Source organism: Drosophila rhopaloa, unplaced genomic scaffold (assembly GCF_018152115.1).
Source record: "Drosophila rhopaloa isolate 14029-0021.01 unplaced genomic scaffold, ASM1815211v1 contig_3, whole genome shotgun sequence".
NCBI lineage: Eukaryota > Metazoa > Arthropoda > Insecta > Diptera > Drosophilidae > Drosophila > Drosophila rhopaloa.
In genome coordinates this window covers 12,758,460-12,779,594 of record NW_025335123.1, presented here as the reverse complement: position 1 = coordinate 12,779,594, position 21,135 = coordinate 12,758,460, and the positions used below count along the sequence as shown (strand labels likewise).

The 21,135-nt window shown below is 38.3% G+C and overlaps 2 protein-coding genes across 7 annotated transcripts in view; both read right to left on the bottom strand.

Moving 5' to 3' along the window:
• Positions 1-471: 471 nt before the first annotated feature.
• LOC108049830 (serine/arginine repetitive matrix protein 1-like) lies at positions 472-2,388 on the bottom strand. Its single transcript, XM_017131161.2, has 2 exons — positions 2,184-2,388; positions 472-1,666 (listed from the first exon to the last, which is right to left on the bottom strand). Exons 1-2 carry the CDS (start codon positions 2,236-2,238, stop codon positions 906-908), a joined length of 816 nt encoding a protein of 271 aa, XP_016986650.2. The 5' UTR covers positions 2,239-2,388; the 3' UTR covers positions 472-905.
• Positions 2,389-15,584: 13,196 nt separating this feature from the next.
• LOC108049843 (innexin shaking-B) overlaps positions 15,585-21,135 on the bottom strand; it is a 161,840-nt gene continuing 156,289 nt past the window's right edge. For all 6 annotated transcript variants that reach the window (XM_017131176.2, XM_017131178.2, XM_017131179.2 and 3 more), the window contains 4 exons: positions 20,773-20,837; positions 18,507-18,673; positions 18,263-18,441; positions 15,585-17,900 (listed from right to left, as the gene is read on the bottom strand). In XM_017131176.2, coding sequence (XP_016986665.1) covers positions 17,708-17,900; positions 18,263-18,441; positions 18,507-18,673; positions 20,773-20,837 — 604 coding nt within the window. In that variant the 3' untranslated portion in view covers positions 15,585-17,707. The remainder of the gene's footprint in view (positions 17,901-18,262; positions 18,442-18,506; positions 18,674-20,772; positions 20,838-21,135) is intronic.

Here is a 21,135-nt window from a genome sequence, read left to right as displayed (position 1 = left end):
GAGATCTCGGACATACAACTGCTGTTCGGTTTTCAGCTACAAACAGGCCCATAAATCAGGTCGGAAATCGAGAGTGGCGCCAGTCTGATTTTAACAAATTTGTCAAGTGTCACATTTTCTCGTTTTTCCTGGTGTTTATGTAAATAGCAATTGTGAAGAGTGCTCAAATGGTCAAGTGATATTCCTTTTGAAGGGCAGAAACTTATCTTTATCTGTTGCATAATCGGCTCAACTCGAATTTGTGTGGGTAAATGAATTGCAATATAAGTTTTGTTTATGTTGTTTAAAATTCGGAAAGAGGTTTATTGTATCTTAAATTGCATTCTGATGATTCAAATTAAATGGGAAACATTAAAAATGTAAGTTAAGTAATCAAAAATCATCCATCAGCTATACTAACATATATTAAATACTTATAATTCGGTTTAAGATGCCATTAAACCCCGCATAAAATTAAAAAAAAAGCACAAATAAGTGCACATTAAACACAATTAAACAGTGTAATATATTTGAGCCCAAAAAATAATGCTGGGACTGCAAATGCTGCAACATCAAACACAAATTAACATCAATTGGCAGCGAAGGGTGTTCGAGGCGGACGACCTCAGGTGAGCGGTGAACTTGGCAAACAAAACGGGGAATTCTCATATCCAGTATTATAAAGTGTTCCTGAATTGTTCCATCCTCCTGAAAATTTCCAATTCCTCGACTTGCGTTGAATTTGATTTCACATTTGGTTTTCTGGTAATTTGGAACATTTTTGATTGGTTTTTGTTCGATTTTTGTGTTGTATTAAAGTTGTTTTTTAAGTGGTTCTTGGGTGTTTCATGGGTGTTTCATGGGTTGTTCTTGGATAGTTTTCAATTGTGTTTTCTCTGTGGTTTCAATGTTGTTTTAAAGTAGCTTTAATGTTGTTTTTGGGTCGTTCTGGTCTGGGTCTTGGGTGATTTTTGGGTGATTCTTGCGTGATTTTTGGGTGATTCTTGCGTGATTCCTGCGTGATTATTAGAGCTTTCTTGGGTTTCCAGTTTGCGGATGGTTTTTGGATGACTGGGTTGTTGTTGTCGGATGGTTTTTGGTTTGGTTACCACTACGTCTTTAACTCCTCCAGGAGCAACTTGCGCTGCCGGAAGCGGTGTAGCTGCCTCTTGGTCAGCGCCGAGATGACCCTTGCCCTCTGCAGCGGGTGCATGGCCAGGGTGTGGGGGGTGGTGGGGCGGCGGGTGGTCTGCTGCGGTGGCCGCAAGTGCTGGTGGGCCAGCGGCTCGATCCTGGGCCGCTGCAGTTGCTGCGCCTCCTGCCGCTGCAGCTCCTCCCGCCGCTGCTGATTCTGTTGCTGCCGACGCCACAGTTCGATGGGCGAGACATCGGGGGGAGGTCGAAGGGCGGCGGCGGTGGTGGTGCAGGGGAGGGGCAGGGGATGGGGTCGGGGGAGCGGCCTGCCGCGGCTGCAAACGCTCACGCGGCATTTTCCGCCTGCTCGCACTGCTCTGCTGCTGTCCACTGTGCCGCTTGTAAACCACGAACCACGGCTCCCGATTCCGCTCCGCCAAATACTCCCGCTCCCGCCGCTCACGCTCCGCCTTCAGCTGGGCCACCTCCTCATCCTCCCCCCGGTCGTCCTTCGGCCAGGACACAGCGTGACCTTGACTGCCCCGTTCACGACCTGGGAGCAAAACAGAAAATATATTTGTTTTTAATGGCAACACAACCGAGAATATTGAAGATGCCCTCCTTCTTTTTTTTATGAATTTAATTTGTAAAGTGTAAAAATATTCTTAAATTATGTATTTATTTTGTCTTATTGTGTTTTCAAGCCAACTCAAATGAGTTCTTAACAAATAACTAAGGAGGCTTAGAATGTCAAGCTATTAAATAATGTTGTGCCGTAAATTCAATAGTTTTATGCATAACCTAGACCCTAATTTTTGTATATTTATTGCATTTTGCTTAATGGAGTTTCTATTGGGACAATCAGCAGAACGTTTAAAAACCTAATCTTTGTTTGAAAAATCCTTTATAACTTAGACATTTGAGTAGTGTACAACAATACCAGACTTGTTTTTGTTCGAAAGATTCCATTATGAAGACAAGTAAACTAGATTTGTTAGTTAATAACCCAGCTAAAAACTGCTTTTCATATCAATCCCAATTCGTTTTTAATATAACCAACATGTACTTACTTGCCACCAGACTTTGAGCGGCCTTCTTCAATTGGCTGCGTAATCGCTTTAACATTTTGCACTTGCTAATTTTGCAACAATTTCAATCGAAACTAAATTGTTAATAAAATGAAAACAAAACAAAAAAAAAAACTAGGTCTGTAAAAAAAAACTCCGAGAGAATATGTGTGTTTTGTTTAGACGAACAAACAATGAAAACTGAGCCTGTCGATCGCCTGACATTCCGCCGACGAAAAGAGTTGAAGTTCAGAGCTTACTGATTTGATAAAATAAGATATTTAAATACAACTAAATTCTTGAGATTAGCCACTTTATGAGGCATATATATTATGTATTCAGTATAAATACTCACATGTTCTTGTGGGGCTTCGCCGACACTCAAACCCTTTTGTTGATAGGACTCTATAGAGTCTACCCACCGATCCACCCACTCCACCCACTCCACCCCTTCATTAGGCAAGTTGTGCAGGCAAACAGCCCAAATACAATATTATTTTACATGGCCAAACAATGCGACGACGCCACTCGAGTGCCCCGAATCCCCACTTTTCACCTCTGGCCACCGAATTCACAGGTAAACACGCGGCAGCGAAGGTGTAAAAGTCAAAACAATGACAAGAAAATTAGCTATAAATGTTGCCCCCTTTTTTTTCGTATCTCTTTTTTTTTTTGTTTAACAAGCGACTGCCACACGAACCAAAAAAAAAAACCAAAAAGTACAAAAATAAAGGGGGGAATCCGAGTGCCAAAACGGTTGGCAAGTCGATAAATAAACAAGTGGGGGAGGCGGGGCAAAGGGGCGGGGTACATACACTGGGTTGATTAATACGGGGCCAAAGGTCGGGTTAGCTCTGACAATAAACAATATTTAATTTTACATATGTCGCTGATGATGCCACAGAAAAAGTTGCAGAGAAAAGGGGGCAATCGTTGTTCAAATAGGATGAAATTCAGGACTTGACAGGCACTCGAATATTTGGTATATCATTTTTTCACTTTCAATTATTGTAATTTGCGAAAGTAATATTATTTTTTCTGAAATCTGATATGTTTAATTTGTTCCAAAAATATTTAATTACATATTTGTTAAGTCCCTGTTTTAAGTGAGTAATTTTTAGGGCTAGTTTATATTAGAATAACAGTTTAAAACTTATAAAAACGTTCTATATTTTTGTATACCTATTAAAAGTAAATCCCACAGGCTTATTTTACTTTGTTTGTATTTATTTGGGACAGAGTGCGTATATATTTGTTTGAATTAACTTTAACTAAATGCTATTAATTAAGGCAATAGTCAACTTTCGGCAGAGAATCGAAGGTTCGACTTTGGCAAGGGATTTACCACCGAAAAGGTCAAAGTTTGCCACTGCCACCCGATTTTTTGGCCACTCTGGCCTCACTTTTTTGTTTGTTTTTCCGAGCTGCGCTAATGCTAACAATGTTAATTAGCGACTCCTGCCTTTTGTTTTAATTGTGGAGGGATGCTGGCAGACCCTCCCCCCGTTTGCTAACAAAAAAAAAAGGGGGTTAGTTGCCGTTGGCCAAGTTAATTGCATTTCTCGCGGAAGAATGCCTTTGGCCTCCGGCGGCGCCTGCTGCGTCAACTCGAAAAGCCCGAAAAGCAACTCAACTGAGGAACTCAACAACTCGGCAACTGTTGTTGGCACAACACAAATCAGGGAAGGATCGGGACTTAGTTGCTCTAATACGGTTAGCACTTGGAGGGCAAAGGAAAACTATGGCGGGACAGGGGACAGGGAAAAGCGGGAAAAGGGGTGAGTGAATTCGATTAAAATTACATTTTTCACAGCGAGGAACAGGACACGCAGCGTGAATCCTTTTGATTGTTGCTCGCTCGCATTTGCAACTTGTGCAACGCATTTAATTTTATTTCATTCGAGTTTCATTTGCCAATCGCCGCCCCTCGGCCCCCGTGTCGCTGTATTTTTATTATATTTTATTTTGTATTTTGTAGTCTGTACTGTGTAGCCTGTGTTTCCCACTCGCCGTTGACAACCCTTCGCAGGACCTTCCGCGCCACAGGACACTGGGCCCCGGCTCTGTCGAGGATCGGGCGGCAGGAAGCAAAGCTGGCCACGTTGTGGGCTCACGTACCCGGCCACAAGCGAGGTCTACCAGAAGCCACCCCGAGGGCACACTGAGCGAAAAGGGTGACTGTTTCGGGTCCACAGAAACGGTAGAACCATGCCTGGAATGGGGATATTTAATTGGAATTTATTCAGTTGATTTTTCATTTCTTAGAAATTTATGCTCTAGCTCCAATGGAATTTTTAATTAGAAGATCAGAGAGTATTTTATTTATTGTATTTATTTTATTAGAATTTGTTTGACTTTTGTGTATGCAAATATTTATATTATAAATATATAAATAGGCCTAAGAAAGTTATATGTTCGGTGGCAGTTATCTTTATTTTATTTCAATTTCATTGCACTTAAAATGAGTTTTGAATAAATTCATAATTAAATAGCAAAACTAAACATTAAAATTTATATTTAAAGTGTTAATACAATTATTAATTACAATATAATACAATATATTATTAAATTTACAGAGATTTTGGTCATAAGTTTATTTCAAAAACCATTAAACATGTTAGACGTAATAGAGTTTGTTAATTCTTTTAATTGAATTTATTTGTAAGCTATAATAAAAAATACATTTTTTAAAGGGAGTTCCTCAAGTTGCATTATCAAAACGAAATTCCTTGACAGTGACTTTAACACACCAGATATATGTCTGAAACTTAAGCCATATAAAATACCTAATGTCCTGCCGAACTTCCCCGTGTTTTCTCACAGTGTCCTTGTTCGTCCTCCGAGTCGTCGCCTTGCTGTGTGTCGTCGTCATCAAAAAGGACACTTGACGGGTACAACAAAAGCCGATGTTGTGCTGCCACCGTTTGCTATTTTATTTCTATTCGCCTCATTCATTCATTTGCAGCTTTTAGCGCTGCCTTTTGTCCGTGCTTATCGCCCTGTCTCTTTCTAATGCCCGTCGTTCTGTCCCGCTAGCCACCTCTCGCTCGCACTTCTTGGTTTTTTTTTTTCGTTCGAATGAGTGCGCTCCTCACATAACGCTCGTCCGCTGTGCGCCTGATTATCCTTTCAATTAAATTGTAGCGTAACATTTTCCACATCGACGGCGCCGCAGCGAGTCCTGCAGAAAGAGACGGCCTCACGCGGAGCGAAAGAGAGGGGCGATGGCCCCTAAGTGCGAGTGTAAGTGGGACAGAGTGCCCAATGAGTATAAGTGTGAGTGTGAATGCAACTGCGAGTGTCCTTATTCACCGCCTGAATGCTGAATGCTGAATGGGTGCATGAGTGAATGGCTGGCTGAGTGTGGCTGTTGATTTTGCTAATGGCCCCAGGACCTTCGAACCCGACTGCCCGGGGCAAAAGTCACTTTTTCCGAGGGTTTGATTTCGGGAACACCAAACGCGAAGGTCCTTCGCTGTAAAGTCATCGAATTATTGATGTGTGCTTGTTCTTTTCATATTTTATACAAATATTTTAGTTATTTTGTATTAATTGTGAAGCAATGCATTGCGAATTTCTTGAACTTTTTAAAAAACACAGGCCTATTATTATTAAATTATGTTAATGTAGACTGTTCTAAGCACAACTGCATACTTAGTTTTGTGTCCTATTATTTAATTTTTGAAATTATTTTTAATAAATAAAAAAGGCAAAATACACTAGCGAATTTGGGATTTTCAACGTAATCATACAAAATTCGGATCAAAATATAAAATGTCATACCTTGTTGAATTCCAATCGAGTGCCGCAAAACATAAATAAAACATAATTTGTCTGAGTATCAACACAAAAATCCTTTAGATGTGTTTTTCAGCCATTAAAGTTTGTTTGAAAATGCAGTCAAGCTTATATTATTATGACATATTATTACTTATCAGTACACTTCTTTAGCTTAAAGTAAATATGGTTTTTAATTTTAATACCCCCTTTTGGCAGCTGCTCGAGTTTGGCTTGCGATAAATATTAATTTGCCATTCCCAATCCCTAAAAAGAGTTGTCCGGGGATCAGAGAGCAGAGACCTGAAAAAAAGAAAAATACAAATGAAACACAATGTCGAGCCTGGCATTTTTATTTTTGATTTTCCATTTGTGATTTCTAATCCGGACTGCTCCTTTTGTGTTGCCATTAACAGCGAGCTCCGTTGTTTATGTGCCTGCTCCTGATTTATTTATTTATTTATTATTACATTTGACTGATTGCCGACACCAGCCGTCCCACACTCCCCGAAAAACTCATGTATTATGGACAAGTTGATTGTCGAGCGGCAGCAGCTTGATTTTCGTTTTGTGTAGGCAAATCATATTATATCATATCATCTATTATGCAGCGTTGCCCAAATAAAATCCCATTTAGCACCGGGCCAAAAACGGAAGAGCAGAATCGCTGTTAGAACTGGATCTGCAATCGGATTGCGAGCTGAGCCCTTTGAATTTGCCCAGAATCGATGGGATATGGGCCCCCAGTGATGGTTAACCCCTTGATATGTTTTCTTCGGTTGGAAGAAGGTTCGGTTGCAGTTCAAAGTTCCTTTCACTGATTTAAAATCAAAATACATTATTTCATTTAATAAATTTGCACAGAAATGTGTACAATTTGAAGTTGAAATCACCTTTGATTCTTTTAAGTTGAGTTGATAATTAGAATATATTGTATATATATTATTATTGACGAGAGTAAAATATTAAAATCAAACTGTTTACCGAGGATGCCACAGAAATCTCTTTAAACTAAAGTCAATTAAAATGTACAGATGTGTAAATTACTTATAAGTTTCAAAAAAAATTAGGTTGGAATACAATTGATTCTGACTCACATAAACATAAATCAATATTTGCTATACATCAAACTAGTTTTTTTTTATATGTTCTTAAAGTTAAATATTTGCTTAAACTTTAAGTCACCTTTTCGAGTGATTTTAAATCACTCGTTTCGCATTTAGTTGCCATTGAGTGTTGGTTTACCCCTTTAATCCTTTTTGGGCATTTGAAAGCGGCCAATTTTGGAGGACCTCATTTGTGCAGTTTCGTTCGAAAGAGGTGAGCAAACACCGGGCTGGCGGAAAACTAATGAACGAAAACCGTGGAAAAACAGGCACAGTAGAGCCTCGCAGGATAGCCCGCCAAGGGAGGGGCGGCCCCATTAGTGGGGCCTCACTGTGGTGCCAAATTTTTTTCGGCCCTTGCTTTGATTCGACAGCCAAACAGGCAAATAAACACGCTGGCAAACAAGCGAGTGAGTCAACAAAAGGCGCAGGACTCTGCACTTTTTTGCCAGTGCCGCATTTCCGCTAAGCAAAGTAAAATGGAAGCAAAAAAAAGTAAACGGGGAAAATGGGAAAATGGTTAAACACCCGAAAGGTGCGCTTATCTGGCATCTGCGATATGCGATTCATCACCTTTGTGACGACGGGCCCAATTCAATCAGCGGTAATTATGTCGCATGCAAGGACCTTATCGTCCTGCCAGATCGCTCCCGAAACTCAAAACTGTAACTGAAACTGAAACTGAAACCAGGAGGGTCAGGGATTAGCATTAGCCCTCGGCGTTTATTAAAAACATCCGTGAATGAAACACGACTGTGGAATGCAGATGACTATCGAAGGGCTTAGCTGCCGAGTTGCCCAATATTGGCAGTGCCGAGTGTTGCATCCGAGGGCCGGATGTCGATTTCCATCTGGAAACCTACACACTGCACCTGAGATCAGCGGAAGGCGATAGAAGAGGTTTATTCGCCGTGAAAAACAGGGAAACAGGTAGCTTATTTGAGGGCATATCATGTCCCAGCAAGAATTGGAACACTTAACCTTTTTATATAATATTTAGTATTGGGCTTGCTATACCGAATTAAAAAGAAACGAGAACGAAAGCTAATTTCGGCCAATTTGATGACATTTAATAATTTTAAACTTAAGGGATGGATCCAAAACGATAGAATAAACGAAACAATTTTTAAAAAATCAGCTCGATTTTTTGGGTTTTAAATCAAAACCCAGGGAAATAATTGTCGGAGGTTGTTATTATTATTATTATTAAATTTTCAATCAAGTGGTATTCTCAGAAAAAAATGTTATAAAAAATATATAATTATACGTGTAAATTGTACCCCTCATGAAAAATTTGTTTAAATATTCCGGAACAATGAGCTCTATTTTTCGGGTTTTAATCAAAACTCTATGTATATTTTTTTATAGTTGGAATATGAGTAACGAAGGTAAATTGCTTAGAGCGCCATCTAGCGGGTGTTGACCACACTGTGAGAGTACCATCTGCCGGGTGATGGCCGCACTGTTCCAACTAGCGTGTATTTTTCAAGTATTTTACATATCACTCCTTACGTGTTTCGTGTCATGACAGCCTAGCTTCGAATACCAGCCGCATGATGGCGCTTGAAAATGTACACAAATCTTTTGAATTAAATTGAATTAACTTGTAAGACTTATTGAAACAAAAAACATTAAAAATAAAGATGTTTCCTTTTTAAATAAGGTATACAAAAAATACAATTTATATAATTATTATGTATAAATAAAATTAAACATCAAAATAGTGTTTAAGACTGAAAAATAAATATTTGAAAATTCATTACAGGCTTACCTTTGAAAACTCAGTTGAAAAAAATGATTTAAGCCGCCTCCCGTTAAATAAAAGCCAGTGGATATTTATGTATATTTCGTAACAAATCGAAAATTGTTTTTATTACTTTCTGATCAAAATCATACAACGTTGTCAATTCGTTTTGTTGATTACTCAATTATCGCATTATAATAATGTGTTTTTGGTTTATGTTTGGTTTTGTTTGTTTTTTTTTTGTGTTTTTCGTTTTTTTCGTTTTGTATTTTTAATCTTGTTTGTTTTTCGTTTTTACGTTTGTTGCTTGCTTTCTTTAATAATAATTTATAATTATAATAATTTATATAATAATATTTTATAATATTACTTGGTAATTTATTAATTCCCATCAACGTCCCTGGCCATTTATTTTTGTGGGGCGGTCGGGGGGCGGGGGGCGTGGCTCGGGGGAGAGCTCCCACCCCCGCCCCTTCTCGCCCACTGGGCTCATTCGCTTTGCTTTTGCGTTTGCTTTTTCACTTGCTTTTGCCTTTGCCTCTGCCTTTGTTTGTCTTTGCCTTTACTTTACTTTAATGCATATGATTTTTGGATTTATTTTCGTTTCTTTCTGCCATTTTTAGTTGTATTTCTTTTCATGTAATGCGCCTGCTGCAATAATTTTAGTTTGTAAAATTAACTAATCGTAAAATGTGTGTGTGTGTGTGTGAGAGTGGGTGTATGTATACTGATGTGGCTGTCTGCGGTCTGTCTGTGTGCGAGTGTCTGTGTGTGCGTGTGTGTTGGAGTGTCGTGTGTGAGTATGAGTGTGTTATTTACAAGTCGATTTATTTTGTTCAGTGTCTTAAATGTTAGGTGTTCTCGCCTCCACTTCCGTTTCCGCTTAGTACTCACTCCTCCTCGCTTTATTGCATAGTATTATTATTACTGGTATTCGTATTGCTGGCGTATGTAATATATATATATATATATATGTGTGTGTATATATATATATCTGTATACCGCCCTTGAGTGTGTGTGTAGCGATTATGTCCGCCTGTGAGTGTATAATTTATTACTTAGTCTGCTAAAAATTCACGTTTATATCCTCAATATAGGGGCTTCATATAAGTGTATGCCATGTATTGTATATAGATTTGTTTGCCTCCTCATTTCCTCCTCCGATCGGATCGATTCGATTAGTATAGACTAAAAATTCTCGTCACTGGTATTATGCATATAGTATATGTGTGTGTATATGTATGGCGATCGGGGCGCGTGGGCATATATATATTGGCCATATGTCGACGGATATCGGGATATGATCGGGATATATATATGCCCGCGGTCCGCGTCTCATCCTGCCTGGCTCTCCCTTCTCGTTATCGTTATCGCTATCGGTATCGACTCGTTTCGCTCCGCTATCGTTTCCATTTGCCATCAATAATAAATTGATTCGATAAATAATTTTAATTGTATGTTACTTATATGGGGGCCTTAAGCCTAATCCGTACTGCCTACGTGTTTTCGTTTCGTATTCGTTTCGTTTCAAGTTTTCCATGTCACTCATTTGAAAATTTATAAACTGAGGACGTTTCCTTGTCTGAGTGTGTGTGTGTGTGTGTGTGTATCGGTGTGTGGATGTGTGTTGTGTTATGTGTTGGTGTGTGGGTATATATATATATGGGCGTATATATATACCTATATAGCTTCAAATTAAAGCTTTATTAACCATGCTCGCGTTTTGTTTTCGTATTAACAAAATTAAACGTTCCGTAATAATCGTACTCAAGACTCAATAATCGATAATCATAAATTACGATAACTGCACGTTATAACTAGTTAAATGTCCATTACCGTTTACCTTTTACCTTTTACCATTACCTTTACCGTTAGCATTTACCATACAAGTACAATTACAAAAAAAAAGATTGGATCTACTCCTCAATCGATAATGATCGATTGTTATCGATCTTCTGCGATTTGCGCTCGACTCCGTTCCACTGGCTAGTTGTATGCGGTATTTGAGTTATCCATAGGTCTGTATATCTGTATAATTATGCTATATCCATATACCTAGATATATCTGTGTGTATATAAGAGATACAAACTAGAAGTACGCTTAACGCCTAAAAGTATTCACTAGATTCGATCTACTCCTTTCAGCTCTATATCCGCTTTTTGAATTCGCATGTCCTTCGCTCCAGTGGTTGTGCATCTGTGGTTGTGGTGGCCATTGTAATTGTTATCGTAATTGTGGTTGTGATTTCGAGTTCGATTTCGCTATCGATTTTGCTTTCGATTCTCTGGGGTGTGCGTATCTAGGGGTGGTGGTCTTTCGATAGGAATGGGGATGGAAAGTAATCGACGTCTTTCGTTGGATATGTGCGAGTGTCTCTAGTTAACAAACAAAAAAAAGTAGTAATCAATTTGTTTGAAGCAGCTGAAGATGGGGTTTTTCGGGGACCCTCTCCTTCGGTGCTGGGGCCTGGGGATCTATCGTTTATCGGTTATCGAAGTCGGTTTAGTCTAATATTGCGTGTATAAGTTGCGTACTCCTTAACGGGTCTTTAGTGTACAAATATGAATGCTTTATCTTGTTTTTTATTTTTTCTTTTGTTCTCTTTTGTTTGCCATTTGTTACTGCTTTAAAATCTTTGTTTTTACTTCAGTTCTTTTTGAATTTCATTTTTGTGTAGATTTGTTGTTCTCTGTTTGCGTCTGCTTTTCTGCGTTTGCTTCTCCTACTTCTCCTACCCACTTTTCCATATATTTATAGTTGTTTTTACCTTTTGTTTTGTATAATTATTCAATGCATTGTTTAATTATTATTAATTATTTAGTATTCGTTATTCGTTATTAAGTGTAATCAAAATTCCTCTAGTTGAAGGCAATCGGCGAATATATTTGAAATTATTTATGCAATTATTTTACATACGTTTGTTTCGTTTTATCATTTACATTACTTTACGTTTGACTAAACTTAGGATCTCCTGGAAAACAAGTTGAAATACAAATAGTTCCTTACTCTGACTGCTTTTCTACATAATTTCATAATTTAATAATTTTATAATTTCATAATTTTATAATTTCATAATTTTATAATTTCATAATTTGTCTACCTGCCAGCCTGCTGCTTTTGCCTTTCGCTTTTGTCTGGTTAAAAAGTCATCTGAATCTGGAAAACTTAGGTGTAATTTTGCTAAAGATGTCTCGCTCTACGGTTACCAACTAATCCACTTCGTTATAAAACACTTTATATATAGGTATATGCTTGTATATATATATATATGCAGGGGTGTATGTCGGCTATATACAGATCGTGTGTGTGGTTGTTTGTTCTTGTGTTAAAAGTTAGGCTTACTCGTAGGTTGTTTTAGTAAAAAAAATTCCCACCGACTCGGCGTCTATATAATATATATACACGGTTTGCTGGTTGATCGATCGGTCTCACTTGAAAATCACTTTAAGGCAGTTTTCCTATACACTCCATCAAATGCTGCTGCTCGCTAACTTTGCTGCTGAACTTTGGGCCACCAACGAAATAAATCTCTTTCTATCATTTTCAAGCCTTTGAGATCTTGGGGGCGTGGCATTCGTTTAGACAATATTGGTAACAACGGATAAGAAACTTATGGGAAATGAGAATAAATCACATTTAAGCTGCAACTCACGATATTCCAGTTGGGAAACAAAGTATTTTGACTAAGCTACTCAAATATTTATGCTAAGTTGGAAGACAATAAATTAGCTGCTCGTGAAAATCCCACAGCCACGCCCCCTTAGTCCAGGAAAACTGCTTTTCCCTCGACATTTCAGTCCTGGACCCTCGATCTCGCCTAAAAAGTTTCCTTCACTAATTATTGTCTGCTATTTGTTCACACACACACAAATTGATATTTACGCTAAGTGCCTAAAGTAAGCCTGAACCGCAATCCGATATCGGACATCGACTATTGACTATCGACAGTCGACCGTCGATCGTCGACTACCGACTATCGGCTATCGGATATATTGGCTATCGGAAATCGAAAATCGGGGGAAACGAAACGAAGGAGGGTCAGAGTCAAAGTCAAAGTCGTGGGCCTAGTTAATGATCTAGATACGAGTTCGATTTTTGTTTCGCTTGTCGGTAATATTCAGCAATTTTGTATATTTTCGCTTAGTGCTAATAATTGGGTGTTCTTAGGTTTTTGGTTTTTCAGCTTTAGCTTCGTAAAAATTTGTCTGAGAATGTGAATTGGCAGTTTCAATTTGTATGCTTGTTTAGTTGTTCTTTACAATTTTGATTCGATTAATATACAATTTAAAAAACGCTTTCGCTTCCTAATAAAAAGTTCTCACTACTCGATTCGATTCGATTCTGCTAGGGAATTCAACTAAATTGTATTTTATCGTTACCGTAGCGCTAATCACTCACTAATTCGATTTAAAATATAAGTTACTAGTATTTCACCAATATGCTTCACTAATTGTTGCTTTTAGTTCATTCGATTTCTTGGTTCATTTCATTGCGTTTTTAGAGCCGTGAGAAATTGACTTTCGTCTTCGCTTTTTCGTGCGGGTGCTGAGAAAGAGAGATAGAGACAGGGATAAAGATAGAGAGAGAGAAATGGAAAGAGAGGGAGAAGGAGATAATGGGAAAACAGGTGGGTGGAGAATCTGCAAGGCAACCCCAAAATAAAACCAAATAAACAATGATATGTATACAAGTCTCGTTTTTATTGCACGAAAGAACAAATGAATGAGAAAGTACGGTAGAAGTTACAGAACTAAAACCTTAACTTAGCCACCAAAGAATACATAATAATTATACACAAACAATATGGCAGAAACCAAATTCAGACCGGGAACAAACAAACAAACAGACAAACAAATGAACAAACAAACACAAACATTAATTGAGATTTTGGGGCACTGAAAAGCAAATACAATATTTTAAACAGAATTTTATAATGTTCTTACAGATTCAGTTTCTTTTAAATCGAATATACAAGATTTATAGCCTGTTTCCACTCTTACATTGCAAAATATCAAAGATATTCATATATACCAACACTGTTATATTGACATTTACACTGTTATTTTCCGAATTAAAGTGAATGCTACTAATAAAACATTGACTTTTCACGGTAATTTTAGTTTTTGTACTAGTGGAAACAGTCTATTAATCCTGAAGGCAGTTAAACAAAATACTTTTTTCAGTGGGAAAGAGAGGGAATAAAAGAGTGAGTAGGTGAGATAGAGAGAGAGAGAGAGAGAGAGAAGTGCCGTGCTGTGTGGTGAGAAGTGGACAGAACTGCACCGGAGGTGGTGAAACGTGGTGAAAAGTCATCGATGTTACCGTTAGCTCTGCCTGCTTCCGCTTCCGTTTTTGTTTTTGTTCTCGTTTCCGTTTCCGACAGTGCTTATTGCTTCTAGGATTGCGTCTATGAAATGTCCTTCTTAACCTCTAGATTCAGCTAGTACAATTCTTCGAGTTAATATATTGCCGCAAACACTTTGAAAAATAAAGTCTTGCGTTTTTGTTTCGTTTGCTTTTGCTTTTGTTTGTTTGTTCGATCGTCCCCAGGATCTGTTACGATATTTTACAATTGCTTTTAGTTGGATTTACGATTTACGAGTTACGAGTTACGAGAGATTCCATCTTGAGCTACACTAAGTATTCTGGGTTTCCTTCCTTTTTGGTTTTCTTTTTCGTTAGCCTAGCATGTAGATCATATACGTATCGCTTTAACACTATCGACTAATGGCAATTTCCTTGTAATATGCTTACGTTTTGGTATGGTATTCCTTCTTATTCGCCCCCCTATAATTACATTGTAAGTATCCTCGATATTTATACATTTGCTTTTCGTTTACCGTTTCTCTTATTGCGTGGCTGCGTGTGTGTGTATGGGTGATGTTTGTGGCTGTATGTGTGTGTATGTGTGTGTGTGTCTTAGCCTACGAATCCACGACAAAAAAAAAATACGCAGACAAAAATGGTTCAGTTTGAACTAGAATTACAATTACTTCACTTAGTTGGCTATAAGCTGTTAAAAAAAAAATACGCTAAAATTACTTATTACCATTTATTGTTACATTTATTGTTTTTTCGCTTCAACCTTACACCCACTTCTCCTCCCACTTCTCTAAATTGTAATGCGTCTTTGAGTATGCTGAGTAGTGTGAGTAGACGGAAAAAAGCACTCAAATGAGATGATTTGAATCCAAAGTAATTCCCGAAAGGAGTGAGGTTTTGAGCAGGTCCATATCGGCAATTCCTGATTCTGAGACAAGGAACAATCTTAATTTTCGGGGTTTAATTCCTTTCGCTTTTCCCTCCTACTTGCGGCATTGCAGTCGAGCCCATGGTCATGCCTTCCTTAGTGTGAAGCCCCTCCGTCATTTAACTATTTTAACTTGATTTTACTTTAACTGTTTCGGTTGGCAGTGACATTTGTTGTTAGATTTGCATCTCTGGCTTGGCTTTTTCTGGCTGTGTTTTGGTCGTCCTTTGAGAGATGGGGAAGTACGTGGGGGGAGGGGGGATAGGCATCTGTGTGACTGGTTCTTTGGTCCATTTCTTCTGGGGACATACGGAAGTCGGGAAAAAAAGAGAGAGAATTCGGGATCTCTCAACGGAGAGTGCGCTTCAAAAGGTTTTCTGGACGGATATTACGATTTGTAGCACATGATGAAGTCGTGGATGGGTGACTGGTTACTTTCGGCAGGGGCTGTCATAGGAAGGCTTCACCGTAGGCCCATCTGCAATGCCCATTGACCCGAGGTGGATGGGGGGTGTGGTTTGGGGGGGGGGATGGGAATTGTCGAACCCTCAATGCTTGGGACTTTATTCGCTAGCGGTATTATATTATTATCGTTATGTTTACACTTGATTCATGTGGCAAAGCGTGTGAGTGTTCCGCCCGATTTTCCTGGGGAATTTTCGCATTTTCCGCTTGAGTACTAGGCGTATTATCGTAGAGAGAGAGTTGAGTATGCTCTATTATTAGTGGAGTTAATTGATTTATGCTGCGAATGTTGGCTGCCCTCTTCTGCTGAATGATCGATCGATAATTACATATATTTATATATATATATATATGCTTTACATGCTATATACGAGTGTGTCTGTGTGTGTGTGTGGGTTGGTGTGTGGGGAGTGTGTTTGTATGTGAGCTTAAAACATTTCCGTTTCCGTCTGTCTGTCTTTGTTGTGGGAGTTGCGTTCTGTTCGGTCGGCTTTCGGTTTTTTCGGTTATATAATGATGCGCGCTATAGTTTCTTCTAATTAAACTATGTAAATGTATCTTTTGTTTCGGTTTTCGGTATTCGGTATGGTATTTTCTGAACTTTCTTTGATATTTACTGATATTTTCTGTTCGTTTCGTCTCGGTTTTTTTGTTTTTGTTTTTTTTTCATTATCATTATTTCTCTATCTGCTCATTTCGCTTATCAATTTTCTTTCTTTTCTGTATACAAAAAATTCTGTTTTCTGTTTTCAGTTTGCTTTTTTTTGGTTGTTTTTTCTTGTTTTTTTTTTTTGTTCATTTCGTTTTGTTTTGTTTTGTTGTTCATTTGTTTAGCGGGTAATACAAATGCTTAGAGTTAGAAAAAAAAATTGTTTATATATATATATAATATATATATTATATATGTAGAATTATTTGTATGCTTGACTTAGTTAACCTACATTCGAATACATGAACACTTCAAGATATCATTGTAATAAGTAATTTAATTGAATTGAATTTAATTTAATTAAACTGTTAATCTTCTCTGCGATTTCCACTTGCGATTTTCTTGACTTTCTTTTGCTGCTTTTCGTTTGTTTTTCCGGCAGGGATGCTTTTCCCCAGCCTGTTGTGTTGTTGTTGTGGTTGTGGTTGTTGTTCTTTGCATCGTTTCGGTGTGGTATACTCCTGCTTTTCCTCGGTGAAAGTGATGCTGATCTTCTCGAATTCTCCTGCTTTCTTCTTCTCTTCTTGGGGTTAATACAGAAATGCAATTTTCCGCGGGCGTCGTCTCGACTTTGTTGATGTTTGGTTTAGTTAACGCTGCATGACAAGCAAAGTGCGATGTGTGTGTTCTACGGGGCGTATGAGTGATTTCGCTGTAAGCGTGTGTATGTCGTCTGTGTGTTTGCGTTTGTGTGTGTGTGTGTGTGTGCGTATGTGAGGGTGTCCGTGTCTGTTTCCGTTTCCGTTTCCGGCGCTGTCCATTTGGCTGCTGTTGTTGTTCTGTGTTGGCTGTTGTTCTTCTCACACTTTGACCTTGTCCTTGGGGGCAACTTTTCTATGGGTCGCTGATCGCTGATTTCCCAAGCGATCCCTTGTGACTTGTGACCTTGTGACCTTGTGACCCCTGGCCAGCGGCAGGCGCTACGTGCCACCGGCTTGGGAATCCTGTCCGGAAGTCGCAGGACTTCCTTCCTCCTTATTTCTCTCCTTTCATCCATTATCCATTTTCTCGTTACTTTAATTGATTGACACTGAGATTTCAAATATTCCTTTCGTTGCGTGGTTGTTTAGATGTTTTCCTATTTTCTCCATATTTCTCCCTGCTTCCGTCCGCTTCCTTTTTTAGTTTTTTAGTTCGCTCTATGCCCTGTGGTTGGATGTGTGTTCTGTATCGACTATCGATAGACAAGCCGGCTATCGATCATGGTCTCCATGGTTGAAAATGCTGATTTATGACTGACTGCGCTGACGATAGTTTTTTTGGTTGTATTTTTGAGATACGTTTTTTTTTTAAGATTTTTTAGCGGTGTGTTGAGTTTGTTAATGAAGCGGCTGCTGCGAAGATCTCTAGATTCCTTTGTGGTTGTAATTTTTCGTTTTACTTAGTCTTGTTTTTGTTGTTGACATTGTTGATTTCGATGGTTTTCAAATGGAGACGACAAATTGCATTTTGTATTGTTTCTAATACTCCCAATATCATGCATCCTGTATTTCACCTTTTAAGCCAGGCACCCTGTGGTGTTGGTTATGTCCTAAACGATTCGCTAAGTCCTGTACAACATCACGAAATATAACTGTATCTATGTTTTCACCTAGTAAATACAACAAAAACCAATCGCCCATCTTCGAACGACGAACGATTATTTCAATAGCGTCACGACGCACTAACCTGCAATTGGAAAATATGGATAAGTAAATGTGTTTTTTAAAAATTTGTACGGCTTGGGCAATCACTAGGTTTGATAAGGGGATAAATATTAAATATTAATAAATATTCCTATTACTTTTGACATGTCGTTTCATCGAAAAAGGATGAAAAAACCTCTTGTCATTCATCGATAACCAAATTTCGATAAATATCGATAATGAAGGAAAGGATAATACCTCTCAATAACACTCTAGATTTCAGATTTGTAATTATCTCTATAGAAATAATAGTATATAAAGACATAACAATTTAGTTTCTTTCATTTTTCCTAAATACCATCCCCATATCATCTCTAGTGAGTATCCCTGGTGTCTATGACTCACCTAAATCGCATACGAAATAAGTAGACCCTCATTCGAGGTGAGAATATAATAACCACCCTGTATATTAGCGTTAATAATGTGAGAAACGTTAATAATATAAACCAAAACCAAAGGAAAATGTAAATCTTCTCATTAACAACGTTTAATGGTAAAATGCAAATGGCGTCGTGTTTCTCCACCTAGAAGAACAGATTCAATTATTATTTGAGTCTTGGGTTTGTAGAGCGCTGCATTCGTTACTCACCTCCCCACTTGAACCATATTTAAAAAATGTACATTTGGTCATTCTGGGAAATATGTAAATCATCGGATCCATGCGATCTTCCTGATCGGTCTCCATATAATCTATCACATCCAGGCCAAATGTCATAAATTCGCCATCGAAAAATCGATTCATAAGAAACATTTGACCTGCAAAGGAACCACAAAAAAGATACAAATCAGCACCAAAAGATACAGAGATACACTTTTCGTTCGTTCGGTTTATCTATCTTGACTATCTGTTTATCGGACCCCGGATTGATGGGCTCTTTGCCATCCGATTTTCCACCATTTCCATTTTCCATTTCCCCGTTTTTCTGTGCATGAGTGCATGGGTGCATAGGTGCTCTTTTGGAAAATTCGGTGTTTCGAATCGGAACGGTGGCGGCAAAGCGGTACGGACTTTTCCCGATCCAATCCGATGCGATCGGATCCGCTTGATCGATCGGCGGTTAACGAGGCGGGGATGAATCGATTTACTTCGCAATAACAACTCACCCACACCCGAACGCCCCATTAATTATGGCAGATAGACCGCGATCGGATCCGAAATCGGAATCGGAATCTGAATCTGATTTGGAATCGAAATCCATCAATTGCCCGTGCTAATTGCGGCTAATTGTGATGGAGATGGAGGTCAATGAACAAACAATGCCCCAAGGTACGTTAATTTTAATGGCGGACTGAAGCGCATTTCATTGGTTTTATCGAGAGAACAATAAAGGAATAACCATTGGATTTATGCTGCCCAAAAGGCGCACTAAAAACTTTTTAACGAGCACTTTCTGCCCAATTATTGCTGGCATAATTATTTGCATTATAAACTTTTCATAATAAACCAATGAGTGGCCGAAAGTGAACTATTCAATGAAGAAGCTTTTTGCTGAACGGCTCTCAATTACATTTAAAATTACTTATTTGGCAACTAGATAGGCTAGATAGATGGGTTTTTCTTTTTCATATACAGAGGTAAAAGCCTGATTCCACTGACACATATTTCTACATCCCGACCGAATGTACATTATCCTGCAAGAAAGCTATAGTCGAGGACCTCGGCAGTACTCAATTTAGGAAATTAAAACTTAAGCTTAAGAATTTTTCACATTTTGTTTTTATTACCAATCACGTAGATCACTTTTATTGCAGAGTAAAAGTAGATTCAATTACCAGTAAAATATGACCTTCAACACATAAATAATTTGCATTGAAATTGGGAATAACTCTTTAAAACAATGTACAAAATAAATAAGTAATACCCAAAATGGTAAATAAATATATGGTTTTGAAAATCTTCAGAAAAAGTATTTATTTGTGGTTAAACCAGTAAATGCATTTTCATGGCGCCTCACCTTTCAATCATGGAAAATGCCCCCGATTTTCCATTTACATTCTCGTATTGGTATTTCCACTTTCCCCTGCTGGCTAATTGACCCATTTCGAATTTCTGGCCAATTAGGCCCGCATTTCCCAACCGATCGCCCCTCGCACTTTTCGAACGCGATGTCAGCCATTTTATAAACGTGTATTACTCGCATTATTATTGTTTATTTTCCATGTTTTCTGACAGTTCATTATTTTGTCAGATTTCGGATTTCAGCGCGCGTACGCCCCACGAAGGGGACCAGAAATCGGGGTGTCTTTGTTTATTTTGATGCGGGGCGGTCAGTCGATAAAAATTCGTCATTGATTTTTCGGCGTAAAATCGAACGGGGAATGTTAATGAATGTCGAATTTATGTTGCCCCCGTCCCAAGAATTCGTTTTGTTAGCCCCGAAACATTGTTTACCGATCTCACTGGCACCTGGATAGGTCCAAAGATTGCCAAATGCACCGAAAAAAAACACTAGAAAGTGATCTATACTTTATATTTCTTTAAATGGTAATTATATATATATTATAGGTTACCACTCAGATGTTTTAATTGGGTCAAAACTCATTTTACTGGTAAAAGAACCTGCTTTAAGGTATTACAAATTTAGATTTACAAAGTATTTGTAGTATTTCTTAATATGAGTACCAGATAACTCCCTGTCAAGACACTCGACTTTAGCATTCTTCAATGTTTGATATCAATTTGACCTTTTAGACTCAAAAACATAGATGAGCTAAGGTCAAAATAATATGCTGGCAGCCTAAAATGATATGAGCTGAGATCCTTAAAGTCCTTTAGGACGATAACCATATCAAAACACAACGGTTTAATATTACTAAATAAATATATTGTTTTTTTTCCGTGCACTACTACTCACCTATCACATTTATAAGGGCGAGCAGCTCACACACGTAATATCTGTACGCCCACCAATTGTGATATCTGCGAATGAAAGTCGGGGTAAGTAAGGCAATTAGCTGTGATTCAGAGGTAAATAAAAATATCTGCAAGCCTTGCAAATGCCAAAACATTTGTCCGCGTTTCTATTGTCTCTGGAGAACTTTGTCCATGAGTCACAGTCGATTTCCGGAGAATTCTTTGTTAATTACGGATCCCCAATGCCCGGAAATCACTCTTCGGGGAAATCGTATACAAAGGTGAGTTCAGGTGCATTGTACTCTCTAAATGTTATTCTAAATAATTAAGAATCCACTTAATAAATGAGTTCATTCTGGGAAAC